At 37.0% G+C, this 24135-nt stretch overlaps 2 protein-coding genes across 4 annotated transcripts in view; one reads left to right on the forward strand and one right to left on the reverse strand.

Moving 5' to 3' along the window:
- The first annotated feature begins 395 nt into the window (after positions 1–395).
- Positions 396–16768, forward strand: Msh6 (DNA mismatch repair protein Msh6). 2 transcript variants are annotated; one of them, XM_034980218.2, is made up of 19 exons: positions 396–667; positions 1751–1900; positions 2292–2418; positions 3060–3258; positions 3465–3599; positions 3945–4080; positions 4660–4799; positions 5161–5295; positions 5698–5887; positions 6691–6997; positions 7600–7755; positions 8678–8924; positions 9359–9514; positions 10082–10216; positions 10676–10897; positions 12183–12362; positions 12934–13111; positions 15064–15215; positions 15757–16768. In XM_034980218.2, exons 1-19 carry the CDS (start codon positions 520–522, stop codon positions 16036–16038), a joined length of 3375 nt encoding a protein of 1124 aa, XP_034836109.1. In that variant the 5' UTR covers positions 396–519; the 3' UTR covers positions 16039–16768. The 2 variants fall into 2 exon arrangements, with proteins under 2 accessions (XP_034836109.1, XP_034836110.1); XM_034980219.2 differs by having other exon boundaries at positions 2295–2418.
- A 1895-nt stretch (positions 16769–18663) lies between these two features.
- Positions 18664–24135, reverse strand: part of LOC117992511 (palmitoyltransferase ZDHHC2) — a 32761-nt gene continuing 27289 nt past the window's right edge. For both annotated transcript variants that reach the window (XM_069505686.1, XM_069505682.1), the window contains 2 exons: positions 21758–24123; positions 18664–21279 (listed from right to left, as the gene is read on the reverse strand). In XM_069505686.1, coding sequence (XP_069361787.1) covers positions 23982–24123 — 142 coding nt within the window. In that variant the 3' untranslated portion in view covers positions 18664–21279; positions 21758–23981. The remainder of the gene's footprint in view (positions 21280–21757; positions 24124–24135) is intronic.

Below are 24135 nucleotides of genomic sequence, written 5' to 3' on the forward strand. Positions count from 1 at the left end.
AAAGTTTTCTTAAAATTAAATATGAAAGATTGGGTCTTTTCTAACGTCCGCTGGCCTCTGCTGACCTTCAATTCAAAGAAATCGTAATAAAATAAGACAAAAGTAGACAAAGCTAAACGCCTGTTGTGGGTAACTTTGGTCAATGAGCAGTTGACAAATAAAATATCTGTACCTTTTATCCTGTTCCTATCCAGTTCCAAATTCCCGATTTCTCATTTCATTTAGTTAGTTAGTTTCCCTGAGTTTCCCTAACTTTTAACTTTAATAAATATAACAGACCTGAGATTGGCTAATGTGCAAAGTATTTTTGACATTTCAAAGCACTTTCATTCAAAGAAGTTGGAAGTACCACTACGTTTCATTTCCTTGTGTGACATTTTGCTGACAGATGACATCTTTTATCCATTTTGTGGCGCCAAAATTGGTGGCTTATTTTTTTATTTCACTCGGGACGAACAAGATTAGAAATACGTGAACTTGTGAATGGTTATTGAATAACATTTTTAAAATTGAAGAAATATGTCTAAACGTATTGCGGCTTCAAATACATTGTTTAATTATTTCACCAAAACACCTCCCAGTAATAAAAAAGCAAAGCTGAATGGGGAACCTGATAGCTCAACCAAACTAAACTCTCCTGTGTGCAGCGAAGAGAAAATAGTTGAAAGTAAGTGTTTAGTGTAATAGATTTTAATAAAATGGAAAGTACCTACTAAAAGCTATAAGACTGTGAGGTATAATCTTTATTGAAAACATTTCTTGTTTACCAAGTCCTAGGATAACAGCTCAATATTTAGGGGGTAGATTCCTTATACATCAATAGGTATAATCTATGACTACAACTTACAAATGATTAGAGTAGAGAACTTCATTTTTGTTGTTAAACGACAAATAATATGCGAACCTGCAAGGTGTATGGCACCCAAACCAACATTGAATCGGTACGCTGAATTGCTTAGCAAAACTAGCCGCGACCAAAGTCTCCCACTAGACCAGGCCAGAGCCAATGTAAAATTCTTAAATTGCTGTAGTTGAGAATGGAATCTTTAATCCTCATGACCATCCGAATCAGAATTGAATAGTTCCAGAATCCAACAGGCTAAAACCTGAGGCTTTCAAAAAGCAATAAAGTACCCACCATGTTGGCTTACCACTACTGCTGTGGACTGACTCCTTTTCCTTCTATTTAAACCTTCTCCTTTCTTTCTATTATGCCTTCCATGTGTTTGTTGGATTATCAGCTTTCTCCTCCAGCACTGTACAAATGAGGCTCTTCGAACTCTCCTTTTTTCCTCATTGAAGAATAGCATAGACTAGAAATGTTTTTTATTCAAATAAATTTACAAGTACTTTTGTATCTCAAAACTGGTTCAGAATACCTTTCGTACTGAGAAAAAGCAGCAAGAAACTCTGTGGATGCTCTTTTTAAAGATTTGATTTACAATATTATGCTGGATATACAAGTAGGTAATTGCAATATAGACCATTCAAAGTCAAGTTATTTATTCAGAATAGGTTACATGTTACGCTTACTGATGGTCAGAAATTGTTAATTTGTAAGATGATATAGTGGAGATAATTAATTACGTACTTAAAACTAAAGACTTGGACATGTTTGGAACCCACGTAGGGTTCCAAACGCGTCCAAGTCTGAGAAGAGGCATTAAAAAGGTGAATCTTTTTACTTATAAGATCACATCAATGTGTGAGGGAGACCATCAAAAATGTTAATTGGTTAATAATCTTGCAGATAAGAAACGAGAAAGGCTGCCCACTAAATCTCCAGAGGTAAATAAGAACATAAGTGACAGTGAGGATGAGGCACCAATATCTGTCAAGAAGAGGAAACGGATCCGACTTAATCCACTGGAATCTGATGACTCAGATGTTGAAAACAAAAGTAAGATGACAAAGTTATAATTTTTGGAGTTCAAAACCACAAAAGGTAAAAAGGAACCCTTTTAGAATGACTTAGTTGCCTGACTGACAGACAGTCAGTCTGTGTATCTGTCAAGACCTTTTTTCTTAAAAGTTTTCAAGGTGGAGATATCAAGTTGAAATTAATCTCAAATACTTTAATCTGCAGTCCATAGGAGGTGCTTCATATTTTGACATAAAAATAAATAAACCTATAAGCCACAGGGTACTTCTTGACCTAGAATCATGAAAAGCAAAAAGCAAGGTCTCACAGCACAAGTAAAGGAAAAAATCCGAAATTGTAAACTTGCAGTTATATCACCAAAAAAAAATTACAAACTTTCAGTTGTTTAAAATAAGTTCATATATTTCAGCAGATAATAAAATTGGGTCATCAAAAGAGACAGTGTCCCTTGAGAAGAAACTGCAAGAAAGTTTTAAATATGAACCCGGAGACTCTCCAAAGTGCAGTAAAACCAAGAGAGTTGTTCCCAATGATGTGTAAGTAATCAGCATCATCATCATCATCATGATCAACCTATCGCCGGCTCACTACAGAGTAGGGGTCTCCTCTCAAAGTGAACAGGGTTTGGGCATAGTCTACCACGCTGGCCAAGTGCAGAATGGCAAACTTCACACACCTTTGAAAACATTATGGAGAGTTCTCAGGCATGCAGGTTTCCTCACGATGTTTACCTTTACTGTTAATGCAATTGATATTTAATTACTTAAAATGCACATAACTCTGAAAAGTTAGAGATGCGTGCCTGGGATTGAATAAAATCACAATTTTCCAGGAAAAAAGTAGCCTATGTACATCCCTGGGATGCAAACTATATCTGTGCCATATTTCATCAAAATCGATTATACGGATGGGCTGTGAAAAGCTAGCAGACAGAGACACACTTTTATATTATTAATATTAGGAACAATGCAGTAAACATAAACTATTGTGAGGTGGATTGCGTGTTAGATGAATTGCTGATAGCCTGGACACGTTTTCTAAGGGTCTATGGTTTTTAGTGGAGTCTGGACACTCTCTGGGTCACTTAGAAGAGGAATAGTCGGTTGTACTCACTTGTATTTATGTTAAAGTATATCAAAGTGGTTTTCTATTTATTACTATAAATCAATAATTTCAGTCCTCAAATAAAAACTGAGCCTCAAGACACTCCAGCAGGACGCTCAGCATCAGCAGATGAAGGCAACTGGATACACTGTAAGCTAGATTGGTTGAAGCCGGACAAGATTAGAGATGCTCACAAACGCAAGTCAGATCACCCTGACTATGATCCCTCCACATTATATGTACCTCCCGATTTTATGAAGATTCAGACACCAGTAAGTAAATATTCTCAGAAAATCCTCAATAGGGGTAGTAATAAAATGATGTGATTTTTTGTGTAGCGGTAGTTTATGGGGTTAGAATTCGTAAACGACATTTTTTTTAAATTTTTAACATAAAAATTGGCCAATGTCGCTTACCTAGCACAATCAATTGATACGCGATGTTGCAACACATGCTTCAGTAATGTTTGTAATTTTAGGCGCACAAGCAGTGGTGGGAGATGAAATCTGCTCATTATGACTGTGTGTTGTTCTTCAAAGTGGGAAAGTTCTATGAGCTCTATCACATGGACGCCGCGGTCGGGGTCAACGAACTCGGCTTTTCCTATATGAAGGTATTGTAAGGATTACCTATTAACTAAGAGTAAATAACTAAGTAACAAAATTCTCGAATCCCAATAAGAACCGATCGAATGTCTGTAATTTATCCTCTCTTACCAGTATGGAAAGAGGAGTTCCAGCTTACGGCGATTAGGCACTGCACTTTCGTCATCCGAGTTCTATCCGTCATCCGTGAGAATACCAGCGATTATCTACAACATAATATGTCATAAGCTACCATACAAAACAAAAAGGAAAGTATATTCACGGACTCTGATCGGATGCAGGTCGTGTCCGCTCTTAGGCAAATTTTTTAAAACTCTTACGGCTGTGGGCTATAGTGCTAATATATATTTTAGGGCGAATTCGCGCACTCTGGTTTCCCTGAAAGCGCATACGCGCGCATGGTGTCCACTTTGGTGTCCAAGGGATATAAGGTAGCGAGAGTGGAACAGACTGAGACACCTGATATGATGCAGGAGAGATGCAAAAAGAGTAAGTCATATTTGAAGAGAGTAAAGACATGCTATCATGAAACAAAAACAGATTTAGCGGTCTGATGGAGGCCTTCGACCGTGGCTAGTTACCACCTTAGCCGCCAACGATTTAGCGTTCCAGTACAATGCCATGTAGAAACCAGAGGGTTATGGGGTTAATGAAAACTGCCATACGCCTTCCAGGATAGCCCACTTCCATATTAGACTGTATCATCACTTACCACCATGATGAAATGCAATGCAATGTGAGATTGCAGTGAGGGGCTAAATAAAATAAAATAAATGTTCTACTAGATGGAGCCTTCATAGTAACGTCGTGTTCCAACGAGCATCGGCACTCCTGTCAAGCGTAATCCGTTTTAGACTTAGATACGTTATAATAGACTATAGGTACTAAACCTACCTATGTAAATAATTATTTCGACTTATCGTGCAAGTTCAAATTTTTCGTTTACGATTGAAAGGAGTATGGACACCGTTGTTTGTTGGAGCATGTCTTTATGAAACGCCCCATCAATATACACATATTGAAAAAAACATATCTTGTTTGTATAGTTGAAGTTTATATTTTTTGCAGATGGTCTAACCAGCAAATATGACAAAGTGGTGCGTCGCGAAATCTGCCAAGTGAGCCTCCGGGGCGCTCAAGCCTTGGGGCTGCAGGACAGTGGTCCTGCGCAGGCGGCCTCCGAACATATGCTTGCGATTGCTGAAGAGGTACCGCTTACATGTTCCAATTGTCCATCTAGAATCTTCTATAAAAAGGGATTCTGGGATGGCGTACAAGCTATATAGTATATTTATTTTATTTATTTATTTATTTATACTTTATTGCACATAACACAAAGTAAACATTGAAAAAACATAGGAGGATACAAGGATCTTAATCTAATAGCTGTAGCATGCAAAGGCCGCCTTATCGCTAAAGCAATCTCTTCCAGGCAACCTTTGACGAAAGGAATCACGAAAGCACGGGTTGGTGCGGCAGCCGAAAATGTATATTATAAGTATGGACTAGATTATTAACTAGATGATCAAAAATAATTATATTTCAATTGATTTAATGTTTGTTATACAGGAAAATAACGGTCGCAGCACATACGGTGTGTGCTTCATAGATACCACAATAGGGCAATTCCACATCGGGCAGTTCAGCGACGACAAACATTCGTCCAGGCTGCTCACTACGCTCGCGCACTACCCACCAGCTTTGGTGAGACATTAAGTTCTTGTAAACACTTTTTCTGTTTCAATGAATGCAATTTCACCTATTGGTAAATAATAATACTGTCTGAATATAAATTTTTTGAAGCGAAGCTTCTTAACGAAGGCTTAGAATGGAGACCTAACTCGTAAAAAAGTTAAGCGAATGAACGCAGCTATAAAATGCATCCTATTGACTGGGCAGCGCCATATTGTATGAGCGAGACAAGGTACAAAGTATATACTTCTAGCTTCTCTTCTGTCAGGTATCTCACAACCAACAACAAAAAAATTGTAGTCACATTAGGTATATAGGCGAGATACTGTACATACACGGAAGGTCAACTTTCTACCAGATCAGAACTTTGGGCCAGCTAAATCATCAAAATCTACAATTATATCTTCCTTTCAGATCATCTTCGATCGTAAACACACAACCTCACGTACAAGCAAGCTCGTAAGCACACATTGCCACAACGCACGTAGAGAATCTACCAATATGTGGGCGCCGGAGAAAACGCTCAAAACACTCGCCGAGAAGTATTACAAGACTGATGCGGATGGCGACTGGCCGAAGGGAATCAGGCCGTTTCTGCATGAAGGTAATTTTTATTTATATTAAAGGGTATACTGAAAAGATGTGGGAGTCCACCGCATTATTGTCCCAGGGAAATCTCCGCACCACTTACAACTCCGCGACGTAACAATGTACAGAGACATCTATGATTAAGTTTGCGAAAATACGTACGTAGAAAGCGCACCAAAACACTAAAAATACTCGCAGAGAAGTATTACAAGATTGATGTGGATGGCGAATGCTGGAGGGAATCAAACCGTTTTTGCATGAAGGTAATATTTAAGAAATTAAATATCACTCGCTTTAACGGTGAAGTAAAACATCGTGAGGAAACCTGCATGCCTGAGAGTTCTATATAATGTTCTCAAAGGCGTGTGAAGTCTGCGAATCCGCACATGGCCAGCGTTGTGGACTATGGCCAAATCCTTTTCATACTGAGAGGAGACTCGCTGTAGTGAGCCAACGATGGGTTGATAATGATGACGATGAATATTTCGACAGCTAATCGTACTAGGGAACTCATATGCAAACACACGCAAATGCAAACACAAAGTTTGACGCACTAGGAAAAACACGGATAAATTAATCTTCCAAGTCACTGAATTAAATGACTTATTTTATTACCGCGATGTAACTATGTACAGCGACATCTATGATTTAGCAAACATTTGGGCGTAAACCCATGATCACGACACACGTAAAGACAACGCACGTATTGATATTTGGATGCTACCGACAACTTTCAAAACACCCTGAAAAGTATTATAAACCTAATTAATAAACATTTATATGACAAAAACATAAAGCTCATCTCACATTGTATTACAGGTGATGCATTAGGTCTAACTCCAGCTCAAAACTGTTATCTAGCGATCAAAGCCCTAGGAGGCTGTGTATCCTACCTCACACACTGTCTGTTAGACATACAAATTCTTGGCATGGCACAATTCGAAGAGTATTCACCCCCCGATGTACTAAACACCACCTTAACACCGGAAGATAAGGTTGAGAATCAATGGAGAGGCGGCAATACGATGGTGTTAGATGCTATAACGTTGAGGAATTTGAGGATAGTCCAAGATGAGGGATGTTTGTATGATAAGTTAAATTTCTGTTCAACACCTATGGGTAAAAGGTAAGTACATATTAATTACGCTTGTGTATATGACACGCATGCGCTTAGCGGCACAGGCCACAGACTACATAGATACTGACGCGGTGTATACGCAATTTGGCTTTGGATAAAACGACACCTACAAGCATGCTTCAAAATGTGGCAGTCCATTACCAGTTTGTAGGAGTCGTTGATTATTTCACACTACATGATGCCTGCGCCTTCATCCGCGTCGATTAAGCGTTTCTTAAAAATCCCGTAGGGACTTTGATTTTTCGGGATAAAAAGTAGCCTGTGTCTGTCTCCGGGATGCAAGCTATCTTTATACTAAACATGAAAGTCGGAAACTCTTATCTCTCTCTCTATCCCTGTCCCTCCCCCATCTCTTCTCCCATTCCCTTTATCTCTATTATCTCCCACCCTTTTCCTCTCTCTATCAAAACCTATAGGGTACTTCCCGTTGACCTCATCCCCGATTACATCAAGATGGCGCTATTCGTCATTATCTTGCAATTTTCATTATTTTGGTTTGAGATTTCTTATACGATGGTATGGAACACTTCGTGTGAGAGTCCAACTCTCTCTTGAGCAGTGTTTCAAAAACTTTTGTATCTTATTTTCAGGCTGCTCTACCAATGGGTCTGTTCCCCGAGTTGCAACTTATCAGTAATCAAGGAGAGACAGGAGGCCATAAAAGCGCTATTCGAAAACCAGGAACTCTGCCAAGACGCTAAGAATATATTGACTACTTTGCCCGACTTGGATAGACTTTTAGCTAAGTTAGTGACTATTTTCTTGTGTTATTTTATAATAAAATAAAGAGTAAGTATCTGAATTTGATTTGGTTTCTTCAAAAAGGGAGTTGACAGAATGAAGTGCAGAATATTTGGCACAATTCAAACTTACAATGTTTTAAAAAAGCAGAGGCAGGGGTTCTAAAAAGTTGGACTACTTATACTTATTTCGAACTGTACCTGAAAAGATTTAACTTAGTTATTAGTGCCTTGGATAGATGTCGCGCTTTGAGTTTACAACCCAGGAGGATTATTATAATAATGCTTAGGAAAGGTCTCCTAATACTTCAAATCTTAACAATTCTTTTCTCTGGACTTATCGTCCATATTAGATCAGTGACTGCAAATGGTTGAATTTTGTACCCCTGTCTGTGTGTACGAGGATTTCTTAATTCCCTTTATTTTAGGTTATATCTAGTCTAGGAAAGGTAACGTTTCAAAAAAGTAAATATGGCCATTTCTAAAGAATTAGAAATAGAAAGATTTTTTTATTCAAATCAACTTTTACAAGTGCTTAATAAATTATCAAAATAATTTATCGTTGGTTCGTTATGCTTTTAGACACCATAATATGTGTTAAATTTGAAAGAGATCATCGTGAGAATTCAGAAAATAATTAATTAATGAAATGAAAATATGAATAGAGCCTCAATAGCTCAACCGGTATAGGAGTGGACTGAAAACCGAAAGGTCGACGGTTCAAACCCCGCCCGTTGCACTATTGTCGTACCTACTCCTAGCACAAGCCTGACGCTTAATTGGAGAGGAAAGGGGAATATTAGTCATTTAATGTGGCTAATATTCTTTTTTTTTTTAAAAAAAAACCTTTTTCTGTGGTAGTATTTTTAAAAATAGCTATCAAATTTTGGAGTTTCTGGTTAAACTTTGTTTTACAAAACGCTTTTAGAATACACGCCCTGGGAAACTTTAACAAATCAAAGCACCATCCAGACTCGCGAGCAATATTCTACGAAGAGAAAACCTATTCAAAGCGAAAAGTACTAGACTTCATATCCGTTCTCAATGGTTTCACTGCAGCTCTTAAAATGGCCGAGTTATTTAGTGACACAGAATCTGATATGCTAAAGAGGATAACACAGTTCAGTCCGGATGGAAGGTTTCCTGATTATAGAGATACCTTGAAATTCTTTAAGGTAAGATAATTTTACTACTAGTTTACTACTTATATAGTTACCTTAGGCTGCATCATCACTTGCCAGCAGGTCTGATTGCAGCTAAGCGCTAGTCTATCTAGATGATGCAGCCTAAGATGGAGCGCGCTTGCCTAGAAGATGCCTATTCACTCTTGTTTTGAAGGTATCCATATTAAAATTGGAGGGGAAAACTGATGCTGGAAGGGTGTTCCAAATCTTAGCGGTTCGAATTAGAAATGAGGAGGCAAATCGTTTCGTACGTATCCGTGGAATTTGGACTACGTACAGGTGCAGACCTTGGCGTGTAAAAATGTGTCTCTTTTCATCTTAGAGTTATTTCAATTTTAACAACTGACCTCAGCAACTTTTAGCTCTACCCTCCCCTATCGAACGTCTGCTAAGAAGCTTCGCCTTATAAGTTTTTCTGTTACTAGGGAGCTTTCAATCAAAAAGAGGCGGAGAAGGAAGGTCGCATATTGCCCGGTGAGGGGGTGGATCAGGAATATGATAGCACGCTACAAGCTATCAAAGAAATTGAGGGCGACTTGAAGGAGTACCTCGCTGAACAAGAGAGGCACTTCAAATGTAGGGTAAGTGTTCAACATCCACGTAAGCAAGAATATTCTGTAAATTATTTTGGAAATAATTCACAGTAATATTATAAATACAAACGTGTGGCTGTCTGTCTGTTTGTTACTGTCTCACGGACTATCAATTTAACCGATATTCATGAATAGGTACCTACAGAGAGCTTGCATCCCGAGGAAGGACAGACTATATTTCACCTGGCAAAATCAAAGAGTTCCCACGGGACTTAACTTACGCGGACAAGATTACGGGCACAGTAATATTATAAATTCGAATGTGTGTGTCTGTCTGTCTGTTACCTTTTCACCCGTTTTCACGAACTGATTTTCACGAAATTTGGTACAGAGATAGTTTGTTTTTGGAGATGAACATGAGGTAATTTTTATTTTGGAAAATCAACGAGCTCCCACGAGGTTTTTAGAGGACCACGCTTTTAATCAATTTTAACGATTTAGATTTTGATAATATCTATATTATTAATTTTCCATACTTATAATAATAATAGTATAGATTATGATATTAATAATCCATACTTATAATAATAATAGTATAGATTATGCTTTTTTTAGCTCCATTACGTGGGTACAGATAAGAAGCGTTACCAAATCGAAGTGCCACAGAACGCCGCGTCGAGAGCCGGCTCAGAATATCATTTGGAAGGAGCAAGGAAAGGATTCAAGAAGTTTTCCACATCCGAGACTAAGGTAAAACGGACATTTTAAGCCTTGAGTGACCTACCTATGAAGAGTTTAACGGTCAATCCACTAACCAACATGATTGAACGGTACTTAACTAAAACAATAGATATGCGCTGTTATTGTTACAAACACCATCCCAAAATGCTATTTAATACTTCGATACCTCCCACGTAAGTCGTATCCCTAAAACTGCATTTTTTCAACAAAGTTTTCTAAAAGTCGTAACGATGTTTTACATCGTTTTTGAAAAATACAATATTATGCGTCTTATACTCGACTTAGCTAAAATACAATTATTTTTACTTTAAAAAAATATTGTACTTAAGCAATTTTTTTTAATTATGAAAGCGTAAAATAAATAAAAATAGACGTTATTTTTAAAACGTCCGACACAAATGTTGTGGCTTACCACGTAAGTTGTGGTAAGCCACAAAATTTGTGTATTTACTTATTCTTTCACACCAGGAATTCCTGGCAAGAATGAGCGCAGCAGAGGAGCAAAAAACTAACGTGTTGAAAGATTTGAGTCGTCGAATATTCGAGAAGTTCTCATCGAGTTACAACCAATGGGAGTGTGCCATAAAGTGTATAGCGACATTAGATATATTGTTGTCCTTCACCGAGTTCGCGAGGCAGCAGAGTGGGGATGTGTGTTTACCTGACGTTACGTTTGAAAAAGCGGAAAAGGTTAGTTGATTTTGTTTAAAAATTGGAAGCTTGTTTTTCGTAGAATGTTATGCAACTGTAATTTCAATTTATGCTTAATTTCTCAAATATAAATTTAATAAACAACCTCACAATTTGGAAAATTAAGGACGAGTTTATAATAACTTGAAAACCAATAAAATCCGATTTGAAATGCGGCAGCTGCCGATTTGGACATGAACTTATAAATTAAAATTTGCGTGTCCGTATTGATTGAACTAGGCCTAATTCTTCCATCTTACTGAACCAGACCTAATTCTTTCATTTTACTGATCCTGACCTAATTCTTTTATCTTTCTGAACCAGACCTAATTCTTTCATTTTACTGAACCTGACCTAATTCTTTCATCTTACTAAACCTGACCTTATTCTTTCATCTTACTGAACCAGACCTTATTCTTTTATCTTACTGAACCAGACCTATTTCTTTCATTTTACTGAATCTGATCTAATTCTTTCATCTTACTGAACTATACCTAATTTTTTATTATTATAACTGAACTTAACCCAATTCTTTCATCTTACTGTACTAGACTTAGTTCTCTCATCTTACTGAACTAAACTTAGTTCTTTCATCTTACTGAACTAGACTTAGTTCTTTCAACTTACTGAACTAGACTTGATTCCTTCATCATACTCACCTATAGCCAATTACTTCATTTTATAGCTGAACTAGACCTCTTCTTTCATCTTAATAGAGACTTACTTCTTTCATCTTACATTTCAGAAGGATTATAAAAAGCTAAATTCATACAAATAAAAACTATTTCTGATCTGTATAGCTTGGACAAATACTGAAAATAATAATAACTAGCTTTATGCTCGCGACTTCGTCCGCGTGGACTACACAAATTTTAAAATCCTATGTCACCCCTTAGGGGTTGAATTTTTAAAAATCCTTTCTTAGCGGATGCATCATAATATCTACATATCTGCATGCCAAATTTCAGCCCGATCCGCCCAGTAGTTTGAGCTGTGCGTTGATCAGTCAGTCACTCACTCACCTTTTCCTTTTATATATTACTAGCTTATACTCGCGACTTCGTCCGCGTGGACTACACAAATTTCAACCCCCTATTTCACGCCCTTAGGCGTTGAATATTCAAACATCCTTTCTTAGCGGATGCCTACGTCATAATAGCTGTCTGCATGCCAAATTTCAGCCTTATCGGTCCAGTAGTTTGAGCTGTGCGTTGATAGATCAGTCAGTCACCTTTTCTTTTTATATATTTAGATTTAGATTAAAAAATAAATGTTATGTTAACAGCCATACATCAATATAGTGGAAGGCAGACACCCGTGCATTCCCATCGTGAACGATTTCATACCGAACGACACTCAGCTGGGAGTGGACAATGCCAGGTTGCTGCTCCTGACGGGCCCCAACATGGGCGGTAAATCCACTCTCATGAGGCAAGTGGGACTTCTCACTGTTTTGGCGCATTTGGTAAGTTCACTTCACGATCAGTGCATTATTTAGGTTTTCTATAGATGGCGTAACACAACACAACAATTTTAACACGACTCTCATTTTTAAATATTTTAAAAAGATTTAGTTTAGTGAAAATCAAGAATACCCGCTGCGCGACTGCGGTAGAATGACAGCTACAATGTCATGATCGCAATCACCTCTGATTGGTTGATGATCGCTCACTATTGGCTACAATGCATTGTTGCAACAAGAATAGCACAAATTCAGCCAATCACAGCAATTGAGAATGTAATAATGATTGATGTAGGTTTTACGAAATCGCCCTACTGAAGAGTATAGTGGTGCTGCTATAAAATACCATCATAGTACAAAGCTCAGAATTACAATCTCAAATATTCTATGGTTTTTTTACGCTAACTTACTCTCAGGCTGAGATCTATAGAGCGCACTTTGACTTTGCTCAGACTTAAGATTGAGTTAAAACGAGACAAATTTATGTGAGAGATATAGCTCTGTCTCGTTTTAACTCTATCTTAAGTCTAAGCTAAGTCAGAGTGCGCTCTATAGATCTCACCCTCACTCTCAGGGCAGCTACGTACCGGCTCAGGAGTGCCGCCTCAGCCTGGTGGACCGCATCTTCACTCGGCTGGGCGCTTCCGATGACATCTTGTCCGGCCAGTCCACCTTCCTCGTGGAGATGAACGAGACGGCTGCCATCGTCAAACACGCTACCTTGCACTCGCTTGTGTTGCTTGATGAATTGGGTATGTGCGATTCATATTTGTATTGCATTTGTGCCTGTGAAGCCGCGTGAAATGTACGATATCATACGCTCGCTAAAAAATAAAAACAGCTGCGGAATTGACGAAGTGCCACCCTCGTTATTAAGAAAATGTGCAAAAGAGCTGACACTACCACTATACCTACTTGTTAACCAATCTTTTACAGATGGCGTATTCCCAGACCTCCTTAAAAAATGCATTATAAGGCCAGTTTATAAAAAAAGGGGGAAAAAACGGACCCAAGCAATTATCGTCCTATAGCCTTACTCCCTGCAGCGTCAAAAGTCTTTGAAACCGCTATGTGTCGACAACTAAACTCGTTTTGTGAAAAGTTTAAAATTTTTGACGAAAGCCAATACGGCTTTCGAAAAGATCGGAGTACGACATTAGCCGTTTATAAATATATTCAAGAAGTATATAACACCCTAAATGACAAAAAATATGCAATAGGGATAATGTTGGACATGTCAAAGGCGTATGACAAAGTCCAATATGACATATTATTGAATAAACTATACGGCATAGGTATACGAGGTACACCACACGAATGGTTTAAATCGTATTTAGAAAACCGCGAACAGTACGTTGACGTTGAAAATTGTGACCAAAAAACAGGACTAGTAAGCTACATCAGATCTGACATGACAACCATGACTAACTCAATACCCCAAGGAAGTGTCCTTGGGTGTATTTTGTTTTTAATTTATATAAACGACTTGCCGAAAACGTTTGACGAATATTGTATATTATTTGCGGATGACATCTCTTTATTATTTCCTTCATCCAAAAATTATAATTTTAATGAAAAAATTACTAGACTATTAAGTGACATTACTGACTGGATGAATGACCATAAATTAGAAATAAATTATAATAAAACAAAAATAATCCAATTTCGACCGTACCAAAAGGAATCATTAAATATTAAATATACTTTTAATGACACGGACATCGAATGTACTGACAGGCTAACATTTTTAGGCATTGAAATTGACAGCAATTTAAATTGGAAGAGCCATATCGAAAAAACAAAAACAAAGCTATCTAAATTTATATATGGACTCAGAGAACTAAAAAGAACTACCAACTTAAAAACCGCACTAGCCGCGTATTACGCTTATGGCTACGCATTTTTGAGCTACGGTGTTATTCTCTGGGGAAACAGCACAAATGCCCATGATCTGTTTATACTACAAAAAAAGTGCATACGCATACTAGTCAATATAAAAATTACAGACTCATGTTCACCCCATTTCAAAAAATTAAAAATTCTTACCCTACCTTCCATATATATCCTCGAAATATGCAAATTTGTAAAAAGAAATATACACTTATACACAAAAAAAGAAATCAAATCCCGTCGATTTCCCGAAAGACATGCAAATAAATTAAACCTTCCGCAATCAAAATTAGTACTGCATACCTCGAGTCCCTACGTAATGTCTATAAAGATATATAATAATTTACCAGACAAAATTCGTAACATAAACAATGAAAATAAATTCAACAAAATATTAAAAAACTTTTTATTAGAAAAGGGCTACTATGCCGTAAATGATTTCCTAAACGACGAACATAAAAATAAATAATAATATCGGTCTCCCTACCAAGGTCTAAGGACCAAATTGCGACACCCAAACTGGGTATCCATAATACTTTATACATGCTTAATATGGTGTAATGAGTTATGGAAATGCAATAAATAAAAATTGAAATTGAAATTGAAATTGAAATTTGTCTTCGTGGAAAGTCGCATCGGCAAAATTCATTTGAGCAGAAAAGCGCTATCGCTGACTTAAACCGAATGTACACCAATGAAATACAGACCTTATTGCTAGACATTAAGATTTTAAATATAAGAACAACAGAGACCCGTGCTATCTCGCTCATAATTCGCGGGTATGCATCACAAAATTTTGTTAATACTTCTCCAGGTCGCGGCACATCAACGTATGACGGCACGGCCATAGCGTCGGGCGTGTGCGTAGAACTCGCGGAGAGGAGCTGTCGCTGTGTGTTCTCCACGCACTACCACTCCCTGGTGCACCATCTGGCTTCACACCCCAACGTGCAGTTGGGCCATATGGTACGTTTTAGCCAATTCCAAATTAAAAGAGGTTTTTAATTATTCTGTATAATCATCACTGTGCCCGCCCGCGATCGGGCCTCGATCCCGATTTAAGAGGTCTTTTCGGAGTTATGTAAATACCACTTGCTTTAACGGTGAAGGAAAACGTCGTAAGGAAACCTTGCATGCCTGAGTTCTTCATAATGTTCTCAAAGGTGTGTAGATACTACTAATCCGCACTTAGCCAGCGTGGTGGACTATGACCATACCATACTCTTCGCATGCTGAGCAGTAGTGAGCTGGCGATGGATGGGCGATGATGATGATTTGTACAGTTCACCATTTTTCTATAACATGCGCATGTACCTACTCCGCCTCGCTCGCTCATATTATGGGCAATTTATCGCTACATTCATTTGTTTTACCTTTTTCCACTTAAGACCTCATCACAAAAGTTCGCTAACTCTTCAAAAACTTTTTCATAAAAACAGCTTTTGACGCTATCTTTATACACGCGTCCAATATTCATTATTGTAATACGAAACTTGATTGCCAACAGGCCTGCATGGTAGAGACAGATGAAACGACACCCGACAACGAAGACAACATTCCCGAAGAAACCATAACCTTCCTCTACAAACTGTCCCCCGGCGCCTGTCCCAAGTCGTACGGCTTCAACGCGGCGCGCCTCGCGGGCATCCCGCGTGACATCACGGCGCGCGCACACTGCGTGTCGCGCAACTTGGAGAAGGAGGCCGCGTGTGTGCGCGCCTTTAGGGACTTGTTCAGGATTAGTAATGCTTCGGAATTACGAAAGATACTGTCGGGTTTAAGCATTTGATATGTTTTTTTTGTGTATAATAAATATTACAGACTCGAATTTTTAATTTCTATCTACTTTTAAGGTAGGGGAGCCTTGGTGTGTATTAACGCAATGCATCCTGTCGATTCACACTGACAGAATCTTATGAATATAGACCTCTATCTCCACAACAAAATTCACAAATAACGAAAAAATTGCGTCTGTTTTTCTCGGTAAGTGCATTACGTTGTTGCGGAGATAAAAAGTCGATATCAGTGTGAATCGACCTCACCTTCATTACTAGTGCGAGTAAGGGCTTGCACACGCTGGAGGACGGGACGGCAGATGCTTTTAAATTTATTAATTGAATTTAATATTTATCCAATCGAAATAATGTATATTATATTTCAGTGATAACGTCCTCCAGTGTGGGTAGGCCCTAATTTTACGTGCCATGTTTTAAGATCTTTTTTAATGCAGTGACTCTCTTCAATTATTTCTTGTTAAGTAACATTAAGTTGATTTATGATTATTTTCACAATTTATATAAAAACGACCGCTTCACAATCCCACCAAGTTATCTCTAATTAATTTTCGTAATTTTTTGTTTTAGTATTTCATTATTATTAACCTCAATAAAATCTGTGATTTTAAATAATATAGGTACCAACTAGACAGGTTTAAAACAATACAATAGCCTACCTACTGTGATTATGCGATTTAATTGAATAACATTAATGTTGTCTCTAATTATTTCAATAAATGTTTTATAAAACTACTGACTTTTTATTTTTATACAGAGGAATCAAAAATTAAACAACTTACTGTAGTTTCTCATTCTTTATTAGGTACTAAAATCACAAATATCTTATACACACTTTAAGATGAGCTTATAATATTATGGTGTTCTTTCCAGGGTTTTATTAATGAATTTATTTCGATAAAGTAGGTATTAATTTTAAGTAACGCGATCTAACAAGTGGGTTGTAAAATAAATTCAATATTTCGTTGTTATACTTAATTTTATTATTTTAAACGCAAGTGTGTTTTAGTTAGGATTCTCTTATGACGAGAAACTGAGATGCAAGTTATTACATCCTGGGGACGCTTCATAGGGTAGGTACAATATCCTGAAACAATTCGGTATTTTTAAAAACCATAGATAACATTTAGCTTATTACAGAGCCAGTGATCAGTATAGATTTTTTCGTATTTACAGCAAAATTATCTTGTATTCCTTTGGTCTCTTACCGGAGTATAACATATTGGTCATTAAATTAAAATTTTCATGCAAAAATATGAGTAATATGTCATTTCTCCCTGCTTTAGTGGTAACGCACCATGCGTTGCCACTAAAGTGGGCGGAGCCGAGACTAACTTAGTAAACCCGACCAATTAGGTTGGTCGATTGGTTGACATATGAAAATGAAAATATTTTTTATACAAATAAACTTTTACAAGTACTTTGGAATCGTCAAATGCATCTTCCACAACATCATCTGCATCTACAACATAATGACTACGCCCCACTCTGCTTCTGTGGAAACTCACCTTTAAAACTTATTTGACTGAAGACACCTATATATTTGTTACTGTAATTCGCATTACTTTACAACCCACTTTAGAAAAATTTACAAATAAAGTAAGTACATGCATCTTAATAAATAATTATGTCCTAAACTTATTAATATTATAAAACAAATGTCTGTATAAAAATCTTACCTATATTTTATTAAGTATACTTTATACTAAATATAAATTAATTAATTTGTAACAATCATTGACTAGGCATTATACTAAATCCATTACCTATAAAATTAACATTAAACATCAAGGATTCTGTATTATATGAATAAAATTCAACATGCCTCTTAATAGCTTAAAACAATAATAATATATCGATCACCATTCTTGTGTATATGTAATATCCCGAAACGTAAAGCCGCGTTGACACTATGTACTGTAGGTATTTGAGTATTTTTAAAATAACTTTTATCATTGTTGTGATATAAACAGATGACAAGAACGAATATGTTGAAAACCGCAATCAAATCCACTTAGAAATTCAGAAGAAATAGAATAGAATGGAATTGAATTGAATATATTTTATTCAAGTAAATTTTTACAAGTGCTTTTGAATCGTCAGGTAGTTTAATTTACCACTAGTTCGGAATGCCGGAAATGAGACAGACAAATGTAGAAATGAGACCATTGTCGTGTTGAACCACTCACAGTCTTGACATTGGTTCAACACGACAAAAACCTACAGCTGGCTTTCGCTTCATTGAGGATATTCTTTATCACATAAATTATATTATTTTGCAAGGGATGAATACCTACTATAACATTTTTTCTATATATAATTTAGCTAAAATGCTCGTACTTAAGGCACCAATGTCCATTAATGGATAAGCCCGAGTGCAGGCACAAAGTTAGCATGGTTTAGTAAAAATTCAGTTATTGGGTTATAGAAAAAATCGACGGGTATAGACTGGTTTGTAACATGCAATGTAACTAATTTTAAATACATATCAAAAATTGCGAAACCACCGGCGCGGCGTCTTCCTAGATATCGCGCCCGGAGCGCCTTTGACCTTCGCATCGCTTGAGTACTGAATGAAAATACAATCTCAAATTTCGGCACTTGGCAGTAAGTGAACCATGGCTTAGTGCGAGTCAGAGGCGCTCCGCGCGCAATACCCAAGGAGACGCACATTCGAATCCTGCCGGTTTCGCAATTTCTGATTTGCAAGTTTTTAAAATTATTTAGAAATTTCCTTGAAGTGTAAATAAAAACTAAAAAACACTATCATAAAAATTATAAATGCAGTGTAACATTCTACACCTATTAAGTACATCAGTATAACCCGACATATTTCGATGGATCGCTCTGGGGAATGTTCGTACCGTGCATGACAAGGGCAGTTGTATCGCGCAAGACATCCAATCTATGAGAATTTGTTACAATGTGTATCACCTTACATGTTGCATTGCATCAAAGTATATGGCAAATTCTTGAACTGCACGATTTATTTCAACAGTGTGTACGCGGCATAATACAATCTTTCAGTTGTATTGTAGTTAGTAATATAAACATATAAAATGGATGATAGGTATTGCAAAATGAGTTTTTCATTTATTTTACACATTGCAAACAAATGATGATGAATTTTTACACTAAAAAGTTGGCAACTTACACTTAAACTACCATTTATGATGATTCTAAAACCACACATTTCGATTTAGCACACTTTTGTAGTTACTATTGCACACATTACACTAAAATTCATACTAGCCATTTACCCTAAAAAATGCTATAGGTACCTACCTAAGTAATGTTTTTGACAGGTTAGGACTTAATATTTGTGTGAAATAAAATATAATTAAGTAAGTATTATGGAAGAAAATGTACAGTACAGGTATTAAGTAGGTACCTACTCAGTTAATTGCACGATACCTTTTGGTTTTTCTTACAATAATTTTAAAATGTCTCGTAGCAGAATGTGGTCATAAGTGAACTTATATTTAGTTAAGTAGGAGATTATCATTTTTAAAAGTCACATAAAAATTAGAACCAAACTTTCACATTGCCAGCTGTCTTATTAGAAACCTAAAGAACTATATTATGTACTTGTTACACCAGATTTGCGTCGTCAAAATATCGTGCATGTCGCTCTTGAGTGTGTCCCGTCCGTAAATGTTGATTGAAAGAGCATGCCCTCAAGCTAGGCTTGGAGCTATCGTGGAAAGCACCCTTAACTGTAAGGTAAGCCTTGTGTATGAATATCTTTTTAAAAGTTTAACCGACGAAGTTAAAAATTTGCAAAGTCAAAGTCAAATGATTTATTCAAAATAGGTAATAAATTACTCTTTTTGATAGTCAGTTGCTGGATTTGTAAGATATAGTGGTGATAATTATTACGCAGGTTTGCAGGTTTGTAGAACTATCTAAGAAATGTTTTATGAAAAATCGAACTATATTTATTTTAGCCTACTTATTCATAACTGGAAAAAGCATTTAATATCTATAAATTCATTTTTCTTATTAGTTACCGTACCATTTATACATAAGTTATCTTTAAAAATAAAGAATGCTCGAGTAAAACAATGGCTCCTTGAAGTTGCAATACAACTTACAAGACAGAACTGTGTGTTTAGCATGAGACTACATCTCACCAACGTTTATAGAATTCGAGTGTCGAAACAATCGTCAGAGTAAAATGAACCTAAAGAATCTTAATTTACAATCAATAATTTAGTATAGCAACGCCACAATTTTAATTTCACAAGGTTTTAGCTTGGAGCGCTGGCTGTTGATGTATAGATGAACTTGAGCGTTAAAACAAAGCAGTTAAGGTCTATTTTAGTATAACGTTAGTGAGATGTAAAATCTTATACTAACCCTACAATATGAACGAAGTGTACACAGAGCGAAGTGCGCGTTGAAATCGCGCGCCATCGGCATAAGAGAGAAGCCACACGATGTTATCCCACATGAAAATCGCTGTACTATGTCACACGTTGCGTCACGACTTCGTACGGCGCCGCGCCGCACGCGCAACGGACTTGCGACCAGAGTCACGAGGCGGAGAGGGGTGGTGCGTTGCAACGCAATACTTGCTAAAGTGGTAACGCAGTGCCCGTGTGGCACTCAATACTCAAATTTACAGCGGAGCGACGCCGCAACGCACCGGAAACGCATCGTGTTTTTTGTCGCATTACATATAATGACTCCGTACAAAATGACTTCTTACGCGCCATTTTAACTTCATGTCAAAAGTACGATTTTAGTCCTTATTTTAAAGGTGGTTCGTACTTTTGACGTGCCAGTTGACCCATAGAGTTAAAATTGCGCGCGAGAAGTCATTTTGTACGGAATATACACGCGTACACGCGCTCTGTGTGACGCGCTGTCTTTGTGTGTAGGTATTCTAAGGTTCATACAATGAAAACACGTTTAGGATGATTGTTTTCTGAACTGGTTATGGTGAAATAGCCAGTTAGAAATTAGAATAAATACTTTTTCATTTGTTCCTGATAGGAAAAACATTTCCTTTGTCTTTTTCTCTAAACAATCACTATAATACGATTACGACAGCACCAGTAACTCTATTCATAAAACTATCACACCTTCATAAAGGGATCATCTATTAATTACATCACACACTAAACTAAGAGGTGGAAGGGGAAAAGTAAAAAAGTAGTGATGCGAAGAGTTGTGTCAAAAATTATAGAAATAGAAAACAGAGCAATATTTTAAGTTTTGCGCCAAGTACAAAACTTAAGGGGACTCAGTTCGGTGCTTTCTTCATACAAACGTAGGAGGGAAATTACAACAATATTTGATATTGTACGCACAAAACTAAGATTTATATCGATTTATCTCGTCATTATCTAGGTTTATTGATATATAAAACATTGAAAAAAATATTGATTTAAAAGTTACGAGGCTCAAAAGATTCCTATTTTAACACTAAATTAATGACAACTTTGGGCGTAAATAAATAAGATTAGGTATATGAAAATTCTAAAACAATTTATCATTAGACGTAGTTTATTTATTCATTAGTTGAAATAATTTTACTTTGCAAACATAAATTCAGCAGTTTTTTCTCAAAAATACTTTTCCTGAACCCTTTTCGCGCGCTTGATTTTGGTGAAAATCATCGTGCCTCTCAACTTTCTCATACAATGTCAAGTGAAAAGCAAACATGTTACCCACGTGCGCTGCCAATTTCGGTCGAGCGTCCTGCGTCACCTTAAAGTCCGAAACAGGCGTCACACAAACATGACAATGTGGCTAATTCACAATCTGTACACCACAGACCACAGATACACGCCTAATAGCCAGACTGCCCCGATCGCCATTTTTTCCTACATAGACGCATTAGAGGTAAAGTTTTGTATGAACTTTGCCTTTGTTCTTTCGTCTCTGGCAGCAAGCGAACCGTGGCTTAGTGGTCAGAGCGTCGGGCGCAATCCCAGGAGACGCAGGTTTGAATCGTGTCGGTTTTTGATATGTATTTAAAAACTATTTAGAGGTTAAAATGCTTGCGACGCAATTAATGGAAGGTCCCACATTAGCATTTATATAAAACAATCACATATAATTATTTACAATACAGACTTGCCCTTAAAAAAACTACTCGTTGGAAAAATGTAATGCGATAAGTAAGTGAATAGGTAAGTATTTCGTAGTAATACAGAGATCGACTTGAGCTTAAAAAAATCCAAGTATTACCTAAATAATAGATACGAATACAGTGTTCAGAGTCACACAAACACGTTAACTGTATCTTATTGTTACTACTTATTTAGTAAATTACAAAAAAAGATAACACATTAAATCAATTATATTAGTTACACAGATTTATAAAAAATCTTAGCTCATTAAGTCACAATACCATATAAAGAAAAAGAAAATCGAGACTAAAAAACATGTTCATAAAAAGTAAATTCATAAAAATGGAAATCTGTAAAATAAGCATGTATTTCTTTCACAAGCATAAGGCTCAAGGCACTAAATGGGAGAATAGAATCGACACGTCTGTTCTGAAATGGTATAAACTACACTGAACATTATTTCGACTATTTGTCAGGATTAAATCCAATATTTTTTGCTTCACACAAAATAAGTACTTACCTTCTGGAGATAAGGTTCAGTTTACTTTGTAACTTTCAAAAAATCACTTTGCACTGCCTTGACCCTAAAGAAAAATCATCAAAATCATAAAACGTTTCAGAAACAAAGACAATGATACCTACCTATCCTACATTTTTTGAATATTTTTTAAGTAGAATCATAACATTGCTAAAAATATATTACAACAATATTATAGTAACATAGAAAGTTAAATATTGCTTTTGAACCTATAGTCCGCGACAGGTTGAGATGGCAATCGGGGTATGAGGCGAAGGGACGCCCCGCACATCCGCACGTCGCCCGCACCGGGTTAGCGCTGGGGCTGTGCGAGTGTGCGGGGCGTTCCCTCTCCGATTACCATCTCGACCTGTCACGTACTATGCCTAAACGTGCGTCCAGATTATATCATGTTACCATGATACTATATCTGAGTTAAAAAGAAATAGATACCTACGTCATATAGGTACGCGTCTAAAGTGAAGACTTAAAACTACCTTTGGGTCATATTAATGTAGAGCACTATCTCTTCTACTCTCGTGGGTTTGTATCTTCTGTCTTACTCATCAAGGAGCACGGATTTATCAGCTATGTAATATGAACGTCGTACCTATCATACGTCGTATCTATTTAAATACATTGCCATGTTTTATAGTGTTTGTCACACACACCATAGGTCCACATGTTTTAATATACTAGGCCCGATTTACGATTACTAACGTAAAATAAGTCTCATCCAAGAGTAAATTTGATATTTAGGCAGGTTTCCAATACAAAAACTGTCATTACGCCTAATTTATATTTCGGTAAAACGTCACTCGACGTTGGTGAAATCGGCACTTAACCAAATTATTTTTTTAAACGTCATAAAACCGTGAAACAAGACAAAAACCAAGTTTTATAATATGTTATAATATAGTCTGGACGCACCGATAGAGATCATATAGATAAACGAGCATACGAAGAATATAAACTGCGTATAGACTGTGCAATGTAACATTGTATACCTATCTGTTGCATCAGTCTGGACCGTGCATTTTAATCGAACACACTGTGCGCCCTTTTGCATCTCAGAAACGGACAAACAGAAACTTCTGATGTTCTTTGCGTGCAGGACATTGCAGCAATGTGTACGGTAAATTCTTGTATTGCATGTTACATTGCATCAGTCTGGACGCGACATTAGATACATCTGCAGCTGTTTATTCTTTTTATCTCCTAAAAGACGCAAACACAATTAGAATACCTAAATACAGCAACTGAAAACTTTTGATCATTTCGTACCTACCAGGAAATCATAGATCACATAGCATAAGCCTGCATCGAGTAGTGCCACCTACACTCATAGCTCGTCGAAGGAAGAACTCTCGCGTTCGTCGAACGGTCTCGCGCGTTCGCCCCAGCGGTCCCATCGCTCCGAGCTGAGCAAAGACTCCGTGTCTTCGTCTTGCGCGGGTAGGGGATAGATGATGCCGTCGCCGGAGCTATATTTTAAG

The sequence above is a fragment of the Maniola hyperantus genome, chromosome 21 (assembly GCF_902806685.2).
Source record: "Maniola hyperantus chromosome 21, iAphHyp1.2, whole genome shotgun sequence".
In the NCBI taxonomy this organism is placed as follows: domain Eukaryota; kingdom Metazoa; phylum Arthropoda; class Insecta; order Lepidoptera; family Nymphalidae; genus Maniola; species Maniola hyperantus.

What these genes read in the sequence shown, in the direction of transcription:
- Msh6 (XM_034980218.2), top strand. Translation starts at nt 520, where the DNA reads ATGTCTAAACGTATTGCGGCTTCAAATACATTGTTTAATTATTTCACC. An exon ending in TGTGTTGCTTGATGAATTGG is followed by an intron (nt 13,112 to 15,063) that starts GTATGTGCGATT and finishes ATACTTCTCCAG; the next exon opens with GTCGCGGCACATCAACGTAT. An exon ending in ACGTGCAGTTGGGCCATATG is followed by an intron (nt 15,216 to 15,756) that starts GTACGTTTTAGC and finishes GATTGCCAACAG; the next exon opens with GCCTGCATGGTAGAGACAGA.